The sequence below is a fragment of the Triticum aestivum genome, chromosome 6A (genome assembly GCF_018294505.1).
Source record: "Triticum aestivum cultivar Chinese Spring chromosome 6A, IWGSC CS RefSeq v2.1, whole genome shotgun sequence".
Classification (NCBI taxonomy): Eukaryota; Viridiplantae; Streptophyta; class Magnoliopsida; order Poales; family Poaceae; genus Triticum; species Triticum aestivum.
The window spans coordinates 38935130-38955613 of NC_057809.1; the positions used below are offsets into that span (position 1 = coordinate 38935130).

The 20484-nt window shown below is 42.1% G+C and overlaps 1 protein-coding gene across 1 annotated transcript; it reads right to left on the minus strand.

The window, feature by feature from the left end:
• Nucleotides 1-2356: 2356 nt before the first annotated feature.
• On the minus strand, nucleotides 2357-7307 carry LOC123130195 (S-(+)-linalool synthase, chloroplastic). Its single transcript, XM_044550148.1, has 7 exons — nucleotides 6894-7307; nucleotides 5356-5581; nucleotides 4740-5112; nucleotides 4328-4546; nucleotides 3802-3940; nucleotides 3058-3297; nucleotides 2357-2908 (listed from the first exon to the last, which is right to left on the minus strand). The coding sequence occupies exons 1-7, from the start codon at nucleotides 7074-7076 to the stop codon at nucleotides 2636-2638; spliced, it is 1653 nt and encodes a 550-aa protein (XP_044406083.1). The 5' UTR covers nucleotides 7077-7307; the 3' UTR covers nucleotides 2357-2635.
• Between the last annotated feature and the right edge of the window lie 13177 nt (nucleotides 7308-20484).

Sequence of the window (20484 nt, forward strand, 5' to 3'; positions counted from 1 at the left end):
GGTCTTGGCCCCAAAGATATAAAAGTACCCCCAAAAAAGGGGCCAGAGACCTTAATAGCGGCAAGCTGGTAAAATTGTTCATATGCAGCCATAGTTGCTCAGAACCTACAAAAACTATTAGAACACAAGAAAAAATCAAAACTCGAAACAAAGCCCAAAAGTGCTCACCTCCCCGCAATAGCGCCAGAAAATGCTTGATGGCCTGCAAGTGCATAGGGTTTAGTTGTAAACTTTTCGAAGTAAGAGTATCAATCCCACGGGGACCACATGAATTGGAATTTTCCCTTATAGAGATTTATGGAGATGTGCCTGCAAGTTAGCTGCAGATGCAAAGCAAACTGAAGGTGTAAGATTGTAATGAATTTCAAGTTGGGTGTGAACTAAAGAAATAATGCAAAAGAATTAAAAGAGCTCAACAGGGTGAATAAGGCGTCGGAATTGAAAAAGGGTTAAAGTCTTCCTAGGGAGTCCATAATTCCCATTCGTACGTGTCTAACGTAACATATGCCACTGCATAATACTAACTTGGATACTTGAGTCACTTTCGATATTTGTGATTGGGCAGTTCCGGATACAGAATACGCTCTACTCGAGGTAGACTTCGTAGCATGCACACCACTATTATAGTTTCCATGCCCCGGTCCCACTATGGTAATTAAGGGCTTCCCCATGAATGTGGCCTCACCAAGGGTTCTTCGTTATTTCCCTATCAATTGCAAAGGCGAGGTAGAGAGGCTTTTACTGTCACCTCAAATTACCTCAATATCATGACCTTTACAATGATAGTAATATGCTTCGTGGCCTGCGGCGGAAATGCTGAGTGGGGCCCCTTCACAAAATTCACGAAGGCTATTAAACAAAACATTCAACAGAGAATCTCATAATCTTATTAACGTTTCATCTCCTATACATACGAAGCTTCATCCATATCCTCAAGAACTAAGGGAACTACTCACACCTGGAGATGGCAAACATCATACGAATAGCGGTGGTAAACATGGATGGAACAAATGGGTAATACACGTAGTGATCCACAAGGGTTCGGTATAACAACGAGATGGAGATGGATAGTCGTGACGATTGCAATGAAGATGCTTGATGTCACCATACCCTTGCACGAGGTGGTCGTGATGGAGATCACTTCCTTGCTGATTCCTCCGCTGGATGCCTTCCAGAGGCTAGGGTTCTCTGTTCTCGATGTGTTTCTGGAGTCTCTGGGCGTATGTTCCCTGAACCGATCACACAGGGGTGAAGTAGTTGCCCAGGCGGCGCAGCAGCACACGGTATGAGCGCGGTACGAGTGTGCACACTTGTACCCTATGCCGTCAAGTGCTCTAGTTGCCTCCTCACAATTCCTATATTATCCCTTATACTTATTCTTTTATGGTGATTGACTCTGACATTGATTGACGTGATTTCATCACCATTTCTTGGCGTTGTTTCCTTAAACTCCCAAAGGCATCCAAAAATGGCATCCTGGAGAAAATAGGTAAAAAGAAGTGCACAAACGTAATAAAATCTGAAAAAGCCTACTATGTAGGCGCAAAACAAAGAGTAAAAACATAAAAAAAATTGACTCATCAGTACGTCATTGTGTTTGTAGTAGTTGTTAGCAAGTAATGTATATAAGAGATTTCATAATGTGGTGTACAATTGTTGTTCTGCGGAGATCATCATTGTTGCAGGGTAGGTTGTAGGCCATAATGTGGACTATTTAGAATAAAATGTTGGTACGGCGGCGTTTACTTCAAATGTAAATAATTACTCATGGCATATGGGTAGAGGTCTACACAACTAGTATCTAAGTTATCAGTGGCGTGTGATATGTAGGGAATGCCATTAGTACATTACTTACTAGGGGTGCACGCCGGTGAGTACGCCACTGATATTTAGGTTACGTGTGGCCTGGACTTCGCAAGCCACTAGTGACCAACATGATACTAGTGGCATGCAGGCTACACACCACTAATGGGAAGCGCACACACTTGGTAACCCACACGCTGGTAGCATGATACTAGTGGCATGCGACCTACACATCATGAATGGGCACTATCAACACGCTAGTAGTAGGCTTTCATATACTGGTGCAGACAAAAAAAATCAAAAACCTATTTGCGATGTGGGTCTTCCACAAATGGGTGCTTTTCATTGCCCTTCTAAGATAGATGTCTATCCCAGGGGTTCCCATGTTTATCGATCTTCCTTGTTGTATATAGAGAGCATATCTGCAACTAAAATTAATCCACTTCTTGCACTAAAGCAACATGCACAATGTCATAAAGTTGTGCAGCCCAACAATCTTCTCATACATTCACAATTTCATAGACAAATAAGTATTTCAATATGTTCGGTTCCAACACTTTCATATGCATCTCGTCGTACATTGCAACACATGCATGAGCTTGCAGGCTGGTTAGGTTTTTTTGCAAAGTATATTTATTGTCTTATCACTTGGAACACATATGCTAATGGTGCAGGATACTGGTCAACATCCTACGTGGCAACCCTAGAAAAAAATGTTGCACTACATTTATAGACTTGCATACAATGGGCTAGCATGCATTTTTTTATGGTAGGCTTCCTATCCAATTTCTATTACAGAAACATTGGGTTCGTACGTGGTAGCCTGCATGATTCAGAAGAGCAACATCCTAGTGTAATCCTCAAGGATGGGGAGCCTATGCTCATCATCATAGCCATACATGACGTGGACCATCCTCGCAAAGTTGAGTGACGTGCCGACAAAGGCATGAGATAGTGTTGAATTTGTTCCAGAGAAGCATTCCCTATTCAGATCCTCCCACTCACCCGCGATTATCTCCAGCGTGTGTTCCTCCACGTCACCTTGAGAATTTTCTCTCTGATACAACTCCTTGTATGATCCATCGAGTCCTTCTTGCGATTCATCCTACATGATGAAAAAATGTATGATCATGCCAAATTTGTTGAATGTTGACGTGTATGCGCACCCAGACAAATATATATGGAATTTATTCAGGTAAAATTATTGGTGGTGCCCAGAAGAATATGTATGACAAATTGTTGGTGTGTTATCACCTTTGCACTACCCATGTCGTCGTAGAGCCTCATGATCTTTGCAGGGCAAGATATTATTCGGAAGATGTAGTCTCTGTTGTCCTCTGTTAAATCATGGCCTAGCATGAAGAAAATATGCAAGAATACAAGAGGTACTCCTGAAGTGATGATGCCGTTTCTTAGATAGTCCTTGGATGTAGGAGCCTGATTAGTAGATAACCATTTCCCCTCGATCATGAATCCATCAAACAAAGTTGCCCACTACAAGAAAAAATGAAGGAAGGTAAGATTAATTCCTTGAGTATAATTTTTTATATATTTTTCTTGTAAATACAACTAGATAATTTCCTTGCATTGCAATAGGACACACATATTTTGTACGTAGTCACCATGATTTACCTATCATTTTAGTTAATATGATTACGTAGTAAAAGGTAACTTTAGTTAGTAATCTAATCGACACTTATTGACTTATCAGTAAACACATTATTTTATTTAGTTAGCCAATAAGATTGGGGGTTGGAACGGTTTTAAAGGAAAATCGTTCGGGTTGATCTTCAAAATCAGAAATGGAGGAGGTGGGGTAGGAAGGGTGAGTACATACAAAAATAAGGAACTTAACACAAATCCTCACATGTTTTTTAATTAACAGAGATTAAAATTAAATGATTTAATACGTAAAAATATGTGAGGTGCTAGGGTTAATATTTAGTTGCTCAGGATAATCAAATTAAAGAAAAGGAAGAAGCCTTTTAGCAGACATACAGCTTTCTTGAGATGATTGATAGGGTTCAATCCATGCTCTTTCTTGACCATATCGGAGATGTCATTTGTGATTGTGTAAAGAGCCTTGTAACATGATATCATGTAGCTTGGGAGTGAATCAATGGCTGCAAGATCCCATCTGCCAAAATGTGCATTTATGTTTTAAACTTCAATAAAAGAAATATTTTTATATCATGTATAATGTCTTAACTAATCCATGATTCTTTTATTCCATTAGCAAAGTTATGACATTTTGGTCATAAACAATCTCTAAGATGCAATGCTTTGCACTTTTTTGTAGGAATATGCAATAAATATTTAGAAAACTATTAATCTATGAAAATATTGCATAGATTGCTTATTTTGAAACAATCTTAACAAATCTGCATATATTATACATCAAAGTTAAATAAGTTTGTATATTTGACTGGACATATTTAATACTTCATTTTTGATGAACAAAGGTAACTATATTACTTCTACAAAATGCATTAAGCTTATTTATTAAGGGAACATTAGTGCTCACGTTTTGATTGCTTCATTAAAGAGGGAGAGCTCTTCTTGTGTGGCGACAAGATCAAAGATGTCATCCACAATGTAGACCATGGAGATGATCTTTGTGGTCTCAACCCTATATCTAGAGAAAGAGAAACCCTCAAGGGCAGTCATGGCCCACATGTACCATTTAAGAACTTGATCCCTTGCAGCCGGTATTTCTTGAGCCAATCCCAGATCAATCCACCATCTTTGAGAAAAGGAAATTTTCATATAGTAAAAACCACCAATCCTTTAGTCATGGGAATACATGAGCAATAAAAAATATGAACTAGTAAATTTGACCACTAGTTCTAGCATTACGCTCTTATCAAGATGATGCGCATATTGACCATCTTGTAGAAAATTAATCATGGAAGGACACTAGTTTATTATGTTTATACCTCTTAACCTCCTGCCCTTCCCTCTGATGCTGTAACTTCTTAATCTGAAACTCTGCAAGTGCTAGATTCTCAATTGCCATGTTCCTAGTGGGCAAGTTTTGGAGGTAGCTCAGATGGTGCCTTGCCTTGTACTGCATCAGGCTCACATGATAGGGATGGTCTAGTGACTGGCTCACATATCTTGCAAGGTTCGGCTCCAAATACTTAATTGCAAATCTAAGGTGCTTGCTTGAGAATTCATTTGCCTTGTAGAGTGATGATTCTCCCATGTTGAGGTGTGACATGTCTTGCAAGCTCAGTAGCCCTCTAATGTCATTGCTAAGCCCGAGGTTGAAATCACCATTATTGTTCATGAACTTCCGTAGAACATCGTCTGCAACATCATGGAGAAGGGTATTAGGCACATGTCATAAATAATGAGAACAATACATCTGAAGGGAGGTTCTTAAATGCTCCACAAGGAAACCTTAAAAGTTAAATATTAGACTTGGCTAATCTTAGATTTTTTTTCCAGCAAAGTTATCGTCTAAATTCATTTCATAGACCAAATTGCACCCAACCTTCCTAAACTTGTGTTTTTATCTGACTCAACATACTAAACGTGTATGTTACTGACCTGCCGAAAAATAATATCCAGCTTCCCTCATCATCCTCGAAGAAAGGGTTGCATCAAGCAGATCATCACTATGGATGAGATCCACACATGAGCCCATGATGGTATCAATTTCGTCTTGGAAATAGTGGTCGATGCAGAGGCGCTTTAGATGATCAACAGTTGTCAACATGCCTCCTCTACTCTTCGGAGGTTGTTGCAGCAACGCTTGAACATTCCTTAGGCTTTCCTAGTGTTGTAGAGAGAGCAAACTTCTTTTATAAAAAATATAGAGTTTACAGAAGTGCAATAGATACCATATATTATCTCAGTTTGAAAGTAGATGATGTGATAAAAAATATGCATCCAAAATTCTTCAAGTTTGACTATTAATATATGAATAAATACTCAGGCTGGCCGGGTGATAGCTCTTACAATATTTTTTTTCAATACAAATACCAGTGATGCCGTAGGTTTATATTTTGTTCACATCTTATCGAAATTAACATCAAGATATATATGTATATCTAAAACTGTGGTCATTCCAAAATATGTGAATAATTTTCTAATGAAGTGTATAACTTGTTTTTCTCATCATTATCTCCGTAGATGTCACTTTAGGATGTTGCACAAACTACCAGCACAACACACAATATTCAAACTTATCTTTAAGCAATTCACGAATTGCCAAATTGAGGTTAAGAGAGTTTTTTTTGGTTGAATGCGATATTTATGTTGACAATGAACATCCATGGCGAGACTCAAATGTGACATCAGCTCTGATAGGTGTGAAATCGAACCCCCGAAGTAATTAGAAAAATGACATAAACATGCATGCTAATTACATTCAAGTACCTTTGGTTTTTCCATGACCGACAGTACATGCTAATGTTGCTATCTATGACATCTTAAAGAAGTATGAACCCAAATTTCTCCAAATCTTACTATCAATGTATGAAAACATATTAAAACTACTTTCATTGTATGGTAGGTTTATACATCCTCTGTCTGGAAATACTTGTGAGGGAAATAGATAAAAATGAATGTATCAAAAAGTAAAATACGTCTAGATACATCCATTTCTCCAACAAGTATTTTCGGCTGGAGGTAGTATTTTATTAACATCTTATGACAATCAACAATCAAAGATAGATTTTGAAAATTGTACTGATTCAAAAAAAACGACATTAGATTATGAATGAAGTACACATATTTTCTCTCTCTCCTTTGTTCCTGAGTAGATGTCATTCTAGGATGTTGCACGAACAACCAGCAGACCACAAGATATTCAAAGTTACCTTGAGATGCCAAACTGTTTCCAAGAAAAGAAAATGAATCTCTAAACTCAGGTTAAAAGATTCTTTTGGTGGAAGGCGACGTTTATATTGAGGGCTAGGCATCTATGGTGAGAACTAGTCTCGGCATTACGTCCAATATGTATGAAACTGATCCCCAAATTAATTCAAAAGAAACATAAGCATGCATGTTCTCAAATTGCATTCATGTACCTTTGTTGCCATGTATGTTCTTTGTTTGTACGACAACAATATATACTTCAATACCTGGAAGTCAAAATCATCCGACAGCTCATGGGACGCAGGCTCCGGCCCGGGACATATCACAGGCGAAGGGCGGAAGAAGCTACAGTTGCGGCCGCTCCGGCCACCATTTCCAGCTACCCATGAAGCCGAATGGAGCAGTGGCTCGACCGAGGAGAAGGAGAAGAAGGCATGCGCAGCAGCCATCGGTTGCTGAATCAATGGTGGCTGGCTAGCTAAGTGTGCCGTGTTACAGATCGACTAAGCTAGCTAACTGGGTAACTAACTAGCTTGGACGATATGGGATGAACAAGTAGCTGTTGCTGCTGCTGTGTCTTTGGATTGATGGAGGAGCAATGCATACATGCACTCTAGATTTATAGGGAGAGGAGAGCAGAGCAGAGGGTGCCGCTGGGTCGATCCATCCTCCACCGAGGAGTGGACTGTTCGCCCCAGGTGAGTCATGTGCAAAATTCACTAAACGTGCACGATTGTAGCATACGTCTGTTATCTAGTGAACTAGGAGTAGCTAGCTAGATAATCCATGCTAAGTCAATTTGTCGTAGTACCTTAAGTAATGCATATTTACTTAATGTAGACAGAGACAAGTTTATTACTTCTCACATCGCTCACGCGCGTCACGTCATGCATGCACACTAAGCATGTTTTTTAGAGTAACAGGGAGTGCCTTCCCGGTTGCACTGAAAATGAGCCAACAAGTTCACAGAATCTGTCAGGGCCAGAGGCCAAAACATGCAACTAAGAAGAATAAAGCAGAGTTTACTAACTACTACAAGAGAATCTTCAAGTAACACACATGCCGAATATCCACTATGTTCACTATATTCTTCGCTTGACCGGTACACCATTGGATCCAAGATCCGGCCTGATTTTTAGCTTCCAGCATTCGGATTGTTCGTTAGGAAAATTTGAAACTGTTTAGTGTACTATATCAATTAATTCATCGTGCTTTGTGGGTGTAGCGGGACCACACTTGCATCCTCATACACCATGCATCTTGCTATGAGCAGCAACTAGCGTGAAGAAATTATGATAAAGTATATGTATGTATTTTTTACCTCAAAGTATGCATATACATACTAATAAAAAGGCCGTCAACGGATGCAAGATGAAGAAGACTACGGCATCCCCTGGAATTTGATTTTTTGGTATGAATGTGTTTATAAGGACTTGTTAAAAAAGAAGAGACATATATTCTTCTGATATTTTTGGGAGCAACATGTTCGTCATGTTTGCTCGGTTTCCTCTTGCTCTGAGCGCGCGTACGTACGATGTGTGTGTGTGTGTGTGTGTGTGTGTGTGTGTGTGTGTGTGTGTGTGTGTGTGTGTGTGTGTGTGTGTGATGTTGACGACAAATATTACGACATCCTGCACACAACACACGGTTTTTGAGTTTGTCCCTGCTGTCCTAGAGCCACACATGTATATGCATATTTTCACAAAAAAAATGTATATGTATATACGTACATTCCAGCATTCTGCTTCGTGTAGCAGTACCACAAATGATGCCGAGTCACAGGCACGTGAACGTCTCGATCTGGCCGGTGGAGGGGGGTTTTGGTTGGTCGAGAGGGGCATGGAAAAGTCTACCGATGGGCGAGTTTTCGACCGGTTGTTGCCTAGCTACCTAGCGATGCACGCAGAACAGAACGTACTATGTATGTCCCGCAAAAAGAACGTACTATGTATAATGGTGCATCTCCACCTTTAAATTGCCCAATATTCCTGTGGATCAGACGGTCCGGACATATATTGCTATTCAACGCGGTACTTTATCCATCTGTTGATCGATCGGTGCCTCTTTTTTTGCAAACCGAAAGACGAGGGGCTTTCTGAGCATCCAGACCACTGCCACGCACGCATCGGACATCCTGGTCTCGTCCGAAATTCTCATCCTCGCCCGTGCCCCTTTCGACATGAAGCAGTTGCCTCGCATTCATAGCGGTCAGCACCGCTTCAGAGTGTCTGCGCCACATTCATGACTGCCGACAGCGGACGCGACCTCTGACTGGAGCCGACATTGAAGGAGAGCGCTAGCCGAGAGCGCCGCCCACGCCGTGTCCCGATGCACTCGTCTTCTCTCCGCATTCAAATGCCACCCATCCGTCCGCCTCCCTCCATTAAACAAAGCACGGTTGTCGAGAGATACACTTCCGCACCCGCATGTGAACGTCGCTCATCTGTTCGGCTCCTGGTCGACATTAAACACCCCGTCGCTTGGCCTGGCCACGCCCACTTTTTTTACATTGTCAGGCTCGGCATCACCATGAGCGAGGCCCGGGCGCACTTCACCGACATGATGGTGCAAGAGCGGGAGGCGGCGTTCCGGCTGGCGCAGGCCAACCAGAGGTACAATCACCGGCTCCTCGACAAGCACTAGATTGCGGAGGAGCAAATCGCCGGTGACCTGGCGAACGACAATGCCATCATGGACATGGTAGCGGACGTGGAAGGGCAGAAGGTGTTGTTCCTGTCTGGCCGCACCGCTGCAAGATCATCCGTGAGCGATCGCGGTTGCGGCTCCCGCGGGCGGAGAAAGACACTCTGCTTATGGACATCGACACAACGACGGAGGAATTTGAGGACGACACCGACAACGCCGCCAACTTCGCGTCGGCCGCACCGCCGCCGCCGTTCGCGTCGTGCCTCCACCACGATGAGGCCGGCACGTCCACGACCGCCGTCGTTGATAGCACGGTAGAGTAGAACATGGGAGGCCACCACCGCTTGGGTCCTAGGCAGACATTGTCAGGCCACACAGCCGAAGAGCTTGCCGCAGCTTCGAGGAGGCAACTACTATTCTTTCCCTCCCGCTGAAGCTCCACTTCCGAGGTTCACAGCTGGCCGGTGAGCTTGCTGCCAATCCTGGGGAAGACATGTCGCGGGAAACGGGCGCTGTCGCGACCTGCAATCATTTAGACTAGGCAAAAAGAGCCTACTCCGCTATAGTTTAATAGCAATATGTCGGAAATGTAATTTTTTTTGTCCGCCTTATATGAAAATCATTTGATTTGCATGTAATTCGTCCGGTTTGTTAAAATTCGATTTAAAATGTATGTGGACACGGTTGAATTGCCGGCTTCCATATCACTGTTTATGGAATGGTTCGGACAAGTCCATAATGGATACTGTAATTTTGGGGTCGGTATTGGAGATGCCCTAGGGGAACTTAATTTGACCCCATCTAGGCCGGTCGGTTTCATCTGAACCGTGAATGCTACTAGCCAGCTGCTAACAGAGCGGTCAAATAAAAAGAATTCCCCAAATATGTAGTGTACACGCTTGGTACTGGCAATGCGAATGTACCTACACCTTCCTTAAAAAAAATAGATCAACACACTCAAATTTGTCGTGTGGTGCCAAACTATTATTGGTGGAGCACCTGGTTAATTCGTTTTATTTGGGAAACATGAGGTGAATTATTACTTTTAATAAAGAGAATAATTGGCAAAAGAGCATCATCGGTGTGTAAGAGTATCTATCACCTGATTTAGCAAATCTAGCCCCCTAAACGATTGTGGATGCGCCCAGCACGTCTATGCCGGGCGTTTCCATTTTCAGCCCCTATTTGTTTATTTATGCAACCATACTTCTCATTTTTTTCTCATATATTCGATCACTTGCACATCATTGCCGGAGATGAAAAGAGGAAAATAAAAGAATGAAAAAAGAAAGAGAGAAAGTGGTACGGTGTGAGTCGCATCCTACATGGCGGACCGACCGGACGCGTCCGCGAGCCCTCATATCCTCCCTACATTTATTCTCAATATGAGAGTTTACGAACAACCCGGACATGATTGTATGATGGATCCGGTTGAGTCGCTTTTTTCATCGACCGGGGCGTCCGCGGACTCTTTGAGAAGGATTCGAGGATGCAGGTTGTACCTCTAAACCTATCTCTAACGTGGGTTTCATATGCTTGTCTCTAATTCTATTTATTTTACTTGCAATGTAGTAAGCCTCTAATCAAACTATCACGACCATTTGGTCTTCATTGCATTCTATGTGCAGGATTCATACTGACAATTTCGATTCTACATAAAAGATTATTGATGGCCAATGCTTTTTTTGATGCTTTTTTTACATGCTTAGACTTAGTAGTAGCGTTGGTTGTCTAAAAGCGTTACTGCTATTGATCATAGCAGTAGCGCTGGTTTACTTAACACGCTACTGCTATGGAGCTTAGCAATAGCGTTGCTTACGAACCAGCGCTACTACTATCACTAGTAGAAAATCGGGCATTAGCACCGGTTCGTAAGGCCCTTTAGTGCCGGTTATGGAACCGGCACTATTATTTCGCCACTAAAGCCCCCCCCCCCCTTTAGTACCGGTTCAACACGAACCGGTGCTAAAGGGGTACCACGTGGTACGAGCCAGCTCCGGGGGCCGGGAGCCCTTTAGTACCGGTTGGTAAAACCAACCGGTACTAAATGGTTGTGGGTTTTTGTTTTATTTTGTATTTTTCAATTAAATTTGTGTTATCAATTTAATTTAGGATTGTTTTACGTTATAATGAGTTGTAGTCGTCATCATCATCATCATCATCATCATCATCGCATATTAATAAATAAATAAACTCTAGCTAGCTAAAAATCATCGTGGTCGTCTAATTACCACTATTTAATCATCATAGTCATTACCGCTAGCTATGTAATTCATCATCAACGTTGGTAGCTTAAAGAGGAAACATTCACTTTGTAACAGAAGCAAAGAGATATCATCAAGTTCAACATAATTAATCATCACCAACATCGAAGTTCAGGACATGGATCCATGAGACAAGTACTAATTAAGAGCATGAAGAGTAGCTACTGATCCTGCTGCTCCCTCTCAGGTAGAATAGCATAGAATATGTATAGCTCTCCTGATTCATCATACTGGAGCATGCAGATGAATCTGTCTCCTAATCTTGGGTTGCGCTTCTCCTTACTGCCCCCTAGTACTTCTCTGCGATCGTTAATAATTTTGCTCCAATCTTTCACTATTAAGCATTCTTCGCTTTTAGAAATCCTGAATGCACTCATGTGCAATGTAGGAAATCTTGGTCGTAAGCTAACCATTGACATGCGACCTTTTGTCTCGATCCACTGAGGCACAACTGTCATCGGAAGTCCCTGTTGAACAACATCGTATAGTAATTAATATACTAAGCAATGAAAGTTTAGCTTCAAAAATAATGTATGCAAAAGATGCACTAATTAAGGACAAATATTTAAAATCTTACCATCTTTTGATTATAGATGTGACCGTAGTTCAATACGATCACCATTGGTCGCACGTTTTGAGTACTAGCATTTCTAAGTGTAGGGAAAAAATTTGTCTTGACAGTATTAAGATCCTCAAGCCATGAAACATAATGACTTATCTTCTCGCAGTTTAGTTGAGCCCCGGGGCAGTAGTAGGTCCTGTCTACCAAGCGCCGGACATGTTTGCTTGAACCGAAATAAGCTGACAATACAAAATAGTTGTCAACTATTTTTGAATAAACTGTACGAAAGACATAAACATATGCATGCATGGTTGAGAAAAACTCACCAAATGGTAGAACTGGAGGCGTTTGCACATCGACCCAGATGTCTATATTACCTTCAATATCATCTTCCGGACGAATATCAAAAGTGATAACCATATCAGGCTCAAATGCATAAGCCTTGCATAGTGCTTGCCAAGTTTTGCATTCAAAATGGGTGTATGTGTCTCCATTATATAATTTGACGTTGAAAGTATACCCATGCTGCGTCTTCAAGTAAACTCTCTTTACCTCCATATCATCTATAGCACTGAAACCTATCTTATCCAAGACAAAAATTCTTGCATGGCAGGGGATGCGCTAGTAGAATAGTGAAAATTTAAAATTATAAGTTGAAGCAAATGAAGCATAAGTTTTGCATTCAAATAATAATTGACAAAGTGACTTACTGTATCAACTTCGAATGTCTCATCCAGCTTGATGCTGAAGCGCCTACCATCAACAAGGAAATTTTGGTCGCACAAGCCGCGCTGGTTTTCACAGTGTTCGCACATAATAAAATCTTTTTCGTCGTCAGATGACATTTCCTATGTTCATATAGGTGAAACATTAAACACCTATATCTAGCCAAATATATATTCATCTAATATTTGACATTAATATATCTAACTATATATTCAATTGACATTACTATATATTTAACTTTTCTATCTAATTCATTAACAAATAATATTTTAATTAGATCATCAAATCTCATATACCTAAATTTTCATACTAAAAATAAACTAGTTATATTAATTATTCAACTAGTTCTAGTCTCATATACCTAAATTTTCTTACTAAAAATAAACTAGTTATATTAATTATTCAACTAGTTCTAATCTCATATACCTAAATTTTCTTACTAAAAATAAACTAGTTATATTAATTATTCAACTAGTTCTAATCTCATATACCTAAATGTTCTTACTAAAAATAAACTAGTTATATTAATTATTCAACTAGTTCTAATCTCATGTACCTAAATTTTCTTACTAAGAATAAACTAGTTATATTAATTATTCAACTAGTTCTAATCTCATATACCTAAATTTCCTTATTAAAAATAAACTAGTTATATTAATTATTCAACTAGTTCTAATCTCATATACCTAAATTTTCTTATTAAAAATAAACTAATTATATTAATTATTCAACTAGTTCTAATCTCTAGTTCGACAATTTTTCTATTTAGCTAGCTAATTCATCTAACATTCGACATTAATCTAACATTCGATCATCTAATTAACTTTTCTAAAAAACAGAAAATAAGTAAAAAAATTGTGTGTGTGTATGTGTGTGTGTATGCATGTGTGTGTATATATACGTATACATATGTGTGTACGTATGTGTGTATGTGTGTGTATGCGTGTGTGTGTTCATGTGTGGTATATGTGTGTGTGTGTGTGTGCGGCCCCATATGCCGCCGCCCCGTACGTACGAGCGGGGGCGCCGGCGTACGGGGCGGGGGCGCCGGTGTGTGTGTGTATGTGTGTGTATATGTGTGTGTATGTGTGTGCGGGAGTGAGAGAGACGTACGGCCGCGGCGATGACGATGGACGGCGGCGGCGTTCGGGGCGCGCGGCAGCGCGAGACGACGACGACGACGGGCGGCGGCGGGGACAGCGACGATGACGACGGACGGCGACGACGGGATCGAGCGGCGCGCGCGGCGGAGGTTGGAGACGAAGTGGAGTTGAAACTGAAATTTTCGGAAGTGCTGTATATATAGGATTGGCCTTTAGTACCGGTTCGTGGCTCCAACCGGTACTAAAGGCCTATTTTCCCCAGGCCAAGCGGCGGGAAACGACCCCTTTAGTACCGGTTCGTGCCACGAACCGGTACTAAAGACCCCCCCTTTAGTACCGGTTGGAGCCACGAACCGGTACTAAAGGGGGTGCGCTGCCACCCGCGGTGCACAAAAGTTTAGTCCCACCTCGCTAGCCGAGGGGCACTCGCACCTGCTTATAAGCCCCGCCGCCGCTGCTGTCTCGAGCTCCTCTATAAAGCAGGCCTTCTGGGCCTACCTCTGCTACTCTGCCCTGTGGGGCCTATTGGGCTTGCGGGCCTGCATCCTGGCCCAACAACAGGTTGGGTTTCTAGTCGTATGCAGGCCGCTGTGGCCCAGTAGGTAGGCTTTTTTCATTTAGTTTTTTTGCTGTATTTAGAGTTTGCGCTGCCACCCCAAAATTTAGTCCCACCTCGCCCGGTGAAGGGCAGCCGCACTGGTTTATAAACCAAGCCGCGGCTACCTCTTCGAACTCCTCTATATAGCAGGCTTCTAGGCCTAATTAATTAGGGCGCGCTGCCCTGTGAGTCTGCTGGCCCTTCTGGGCCTGCATTTGCACACCCTAGGTCTGGTAGACCCACAGGGCAGTGCGCCAACAAATTTTCTATATAGTTTTTTCTTTTCTGCATTACTTATTTTTATTTATTTATTTTTGAGTAGTTTTTTATATAGTTTTTTTTCTGCATTATTTATTTTCTTCTATTTATTTTTGAGTAATTTTTTTGTATAGTTCTTTTATTTTCTGCATTACTTATTTTTGCATAGTCCGAAACCCTGATACTCGGAAAGAGTTTGTTCAGTTTGTACACGAAGTGCGTCCAGTTTTTGCCGTGACCCTCTCTACTCTTTCGCGCATGCTATGCGGGTGATACGATGATACCATGCCAAGTTTCAACATTTTCAGGATTCATTTTGTAGTGATTTTCAATTTCACGGTCATTTAGCTCTCTAAACAATTAGGTAAATGACCGAAAAACAACAAATGATGTCAGAACATGTTGAAAATTGATGACGTCGCTTTAAATGCTGCATACTGAACACAAAAGAAGTCCGGAGTTCAAATAAGTTTAAAAAACATTGAAGTGGCCATGTAACAGATGAGTTCTCGTCCGAAACCCTGATACTCGGAAAGAGTAGGTCCAGTTTGTACACGAAGTGCGTCCAGTTTTTGCCGTGACCCTCTCTACTCTTTCGCGCATGCTATGCGGGTGATATGATGATACCATGCCAAGTTTCAACATTTTCAGGATTCATTTTGTAGTGATTTTCAATTTCACGGTCATTTAGCTCTCTAAACAAATTAGCTAGGTAAATGACCGAAAAACAACAAATGATGTCAGAACATGTTGGATATTGATGACGTCGCTTTAAATGCTGCATACTGAACACAAAAGAAGTCCGGAGTTCAAATAAGTTTAAAAAAATTGAAGTGTGGCCATGTAACAGAGTTCACATTTGACCGTTTTTCTACTAGTCAATAGAGTTTGCCGAACTTGAGTTTCCCAAGTCACTTACATAAAAAGCTATGATTCATGGTTGTCAAATCCATAATTTCCAAACCACAACAACCTTGAGGCATAACAAGCTTTAAATGCTGCATACTGAACACAAAAGAAGTCCGGAGTTTAAATAAGTTATTAAAAATAAAAAAGAGGTGCAATGTTGGTTAATTTGCTTCAAGCCATTCGGAATAGTGTAGACTGCACTGCACATAGCTCGGTGCAATCTATGCTATTCCGCTAGGCTTGAAGCTAATCAACATGTAGAAGATCATCTTGAGCTTGTGTCCCCTTGAAGGAAGTAGGATACTTCTCTTGTTGAGGAACAAACTTTGTCTTTGGGGTATTGATCTTCTTCCCACTCAACTCCATTGGCATTGAACTTTCGTTCAAAACCAACACCTTGATTCTTCCCTTCAATAAGCTATTTTCTTGCTCAAGTGTAACTTGGCTAAGAGAATCGTTAGTGGAATCAAGAGAACTACTAGAAGCAACAATGTTAGATCTTATGTCACAAAAAAGAAGTTGTATCAAACCTTTTATGTCGGATCTAGAACAAACCAATCGGTATCGCCATCATACTGCCCTACCGTGGCTCGTGATGCATATATATGCATATTGAATGTATGGTTGGGCGTATGATGGCGAATCCGAATGATTTGTATTCAGTCGATGAACTGGTAGATGTATGCAGTCGATGAACTGGTAGATGTATGTAGTCGATGAACTGAAAGACTTATGCAGGGACGAAGGCGAGAGATGGGCTATATATAGGGTCGTCTGGCTCACAAAGTGATTGTGATAGTTTCGATCCAATGACTCACATGAGCTAGGAAGAAACACACCCTTGATCCAACGACTCGCAAGAGCTAGAAAGAAACACACGATCCGTGTGATTCTTCCTGATTGGTGGGATGCACATTAGTATCGGTTCGTGCCACGAACCGGTGCTAAAGATTGGCAACGAACCGGTACTAATGGTAGTAGCCCGCCTAGCCGTTGGAATCGGCACTAATGGTCACATTCGTGCCGGCTCAAATTCAAACCGGCACTATAATGTGCTTCACATTTGACCGTTTTTCTACTAGTCAATAGAGTTTGCCAAACTTGAGTTTCCCAAGTCACTTACACAAAAAGCTATGATTCATGGTTGTCAAATCCATAATTTCCAAACCACAACAACCTTGAGGCATAACAAGCTTTAAATGCTGCATACTGAACACAAAAAGAAGTCCGGAGTTTAAATAAGTTATTAAAAATAAAAAAAGAGGTGCAATGCTGGTTAATTTGCTTCAAGCCATTCGGAATAGTGTAGATTGCACTAAGCCACTGCACATAGCTCAGTGCAATCTATACTAGTCCGCAAGGCTTGAAGCAAATCAACATGTAGGTGAGCATTGCAACTCTTCGTCATTGTCTGTGCACTCACGGCTTATAAACCACTCATATTGCCTCTCTCTTGGCGAGGTGGGACTAAAAACAGCTTGCCGTAACCGGCACCGCTCATTAGTACCGGTTCGTGGTACGAACCGGCACTAAATGGTGATGGTGGGGCCATAGCCTGACCGCAGGATGACACAGCCTCTTTAGTACCGGTTCGTGGCATGAACTGGTACTAAAGGTTCGCCACGAACCGGTACTATTGATCGCCTGAAGGAAATATGCCCTAGAGGCAATAATAAAGTTATTATTTATTTCCTTATATCATGATAAATGTTTATTATTCATGCTAGAATTGTATTAACCGGAAACATAATACATGTGTGAATACATAGACCAACAGAGTGTCACTAGTATGCCTCTACTTGACTAGCTCGTTAATCAAAGATGGTTATGTTTCCTAACCATGAACAAAGAGTTGTTATTTGATTAACGAGGTCACATCATTAGTAGAATGATCTGATTGACATGACCCATTCCATTAGCTTAGCACCCGATCGTTTAGTATGTTGCTATTGCTTTCTTCATGACTTATACATGTTCCTATAACTATGAGATTATGCAACTCCCATTTACCGGAGGAACACTTTGGGTACTACCAAACGTCACAACGTAACTGGGTGATTATAAAGGAGTACTACAGGTGTCTCCAATGGTAGATGTTGGGTTGGCGTATTTCGAGATTAGGGTTTGTCACTCCGATTGTCGGAGAGGTATCTCTGGGCCCTCTCGGTAATACACATCACATAAGCCTTGCAAGCACTACAACTAATATGTTAGTTGTGAGATGATGTATTACGGAACGAGTAAAGAGACTTGCCGGTAACGAGATTGAACTAGGTATTGGATACCGATGATCGAATCTCGGGCAAGTAACATACCGATGACAAAGGGAACAACGTATGTTGTTATGCGGTCTGACCGATAAAGATCTTCGTAGAATATGTAGGAGCCAATATGGGCATCCAGGTCCCGCTATTGGTTATTGACCGGAGACGTGTCTCGGCCATGTCTACATTGTTCTCGAACCGTAGGGTCCGCACGCTTAACGTTACGATGACAGTTATTATGAGTTTATGCATTTTGATGTACCGAAGGTTGTTCGGAGTCCCGGATGAGATCACGGACATGACGAGGAGTCTCGAAATGGTCGAGAAGTAAAGATTGATATATTGGAAGCCTATGTTTGTACATAGGAAGTGTTCCGGGTGAAATCGGGATTTTACCGGAATACCGGGAGGGTTACCGGAACCCCCCGGGAGACTAATGGGCCTATTGGGCCTTAGTGGAAAAGAGAAAAGGGGCAGCCCACAGCCTGGCCGCGCGCCCCCCCCCCTTCCCCATGTCCTAGTAGGACTAGGAGAAGGGGCCGGCCCCCCTCTCTCTCCTTTCCCCCTTGAGAGTCCTGGTTGGAATAGGATTGGAAGGGGGAGTCCTACTCCCGGTAGGAGTAGGACTCCCCCTGCGCCTCCCTCTCTCTGGCCGGCCAGCCCCCCTCCTCCAACCTTTATATACGGGGGCAGGGGACACCCCAAGACACACAAGTTGATCCTTGAGATCGTTCCTTAGCCGTGTGCGGTGCCCCCTGCCACCAAATTCCACCTCGATCATACCGTTGTAGTGCTTAGGCGAAGCCCTGCGTCGGTAGTACATCAAGATCGTCATCACGCCGTCGTGCTGACGGAACTCTTCCTCGACGCTTTGCTGGATCGGAGCCCGAGGATCGTCATCGAGCTGAACGTGTGCTAAGAACTCGGAGGTGCCGGAGTAACGGTGCTTGGATCGGTCGGATCGGGAAGAAGACGTACGACTACTTCCTCTACGTTGTGTGATCGCTTCCGCAGTCGGTCTGCGTTGGTACGTAGACAACACTCTCCCCTCTCGTTGCTGTGCATCACCATGATCTTGCATGTGCGTAGGAATTTTTTTGAAATTACTGCGTTCCCAACAGTGGCATCCGAGCCTAGGTTTTATGGTTTGATGTTATTTGCACGAGTAGAACACAAGTGAGTTGTGGGCGATACAAGTCATATTGCCTACCAGCATGTCATACTTTGGTTCGGCGGTATTGTTGGGTGAGATGATCCGGACCAACCTTACGCGTACTCTTACGCGAGACCGGTTCCCTCGACGTGCTTTGCACATAGATGGCTTGCGGAAGACTGTCTCTCCAACTTTAGTTGAACAGAGTGTGACTACGCCCGGTCCTTGAGAAGGTTAAAACGGAGTCTATTTGACGAACTATCGTTGTGGTTTTGATGCGTAGGTGAGATGAGTTCTTACTTAAGCCCGTAGCAGCCACGTAAAACTTGCAACAACAAAGTAGAGGACGTCTAACTTGTTTTTGCAGGGTATGTTGTGATATGATATGGTCAAGGCATGATGCTGATTTTATTGTATGAGATGATCATGTTTTGTAACCGAGTTATCGGAAACTGGCAGGAGCCATATGGTTGTCGCTTTATTGTATGCAATGCAATCGCGATGTAATGTTTTACTTAATTACTAAGCGGTAGTGATAGTCGTGGAAGCATAAGATTGGCGAGACGACAACGATGCTACGATGGAGATCAAGGTGTCAAGCCGGTGACGATGGTGATCATGACGGTGCTTCGGAGATGGAGATCACAAGCACAAGATGATGATGGCCATATCATATCACTTATATTGATTGCATGTGATGTTTATCCTTTTATGCATCTTATCTTGCTTTGATTGACGGTAGCATTATAAGATGATCTCTCACTAAATTATCAAGAAGTGTTCTCCCTGAGTATGCACCGTTGCCAAAGTTCGTCGTGCCCAGACACCACGTGATGATCGGGTGTGATAAGCTCTACGTCCAAATACAACGGGTGCAAAACAGTTGCACACGCAGAATACTCAGGTTATACTTGACGAGCCAAGCATATACAGATATGGCCTCGGAACACGGAGGCCGAAAGGTCGAGCGTGAATCATATAGTAGATATGATCAACATAACGATGTTCACCATTGAAAACTACTCCATCTCACGTGATGATCGGTTATGGTTTAGTTGATTTGGATCACGTGATCACTTAGAAGATTAGAGGGATGTCTATCTAAGTGGGAGTTCCTAAGTAATTTGATTAACTGAACTTAAACTTATCATGAACTTAGTACCTGATAGTATCTTGCTTGTTTATGTTGATTGTAGATAGATGGCTCGTGCTGTTGTTCCGTTGAATTTTAATGCGTTCCTTGAGAAAGCAAAGTTGAAAGATGATGGTAGCAATTACACGGACTGGGTCCGTAACCTGAGGATTATCCTCATTGCTGCACAGAAGAATTACGTCCTGGAAGCACCGCTGGGTGACAGGCCTGCGGCTGGAGCA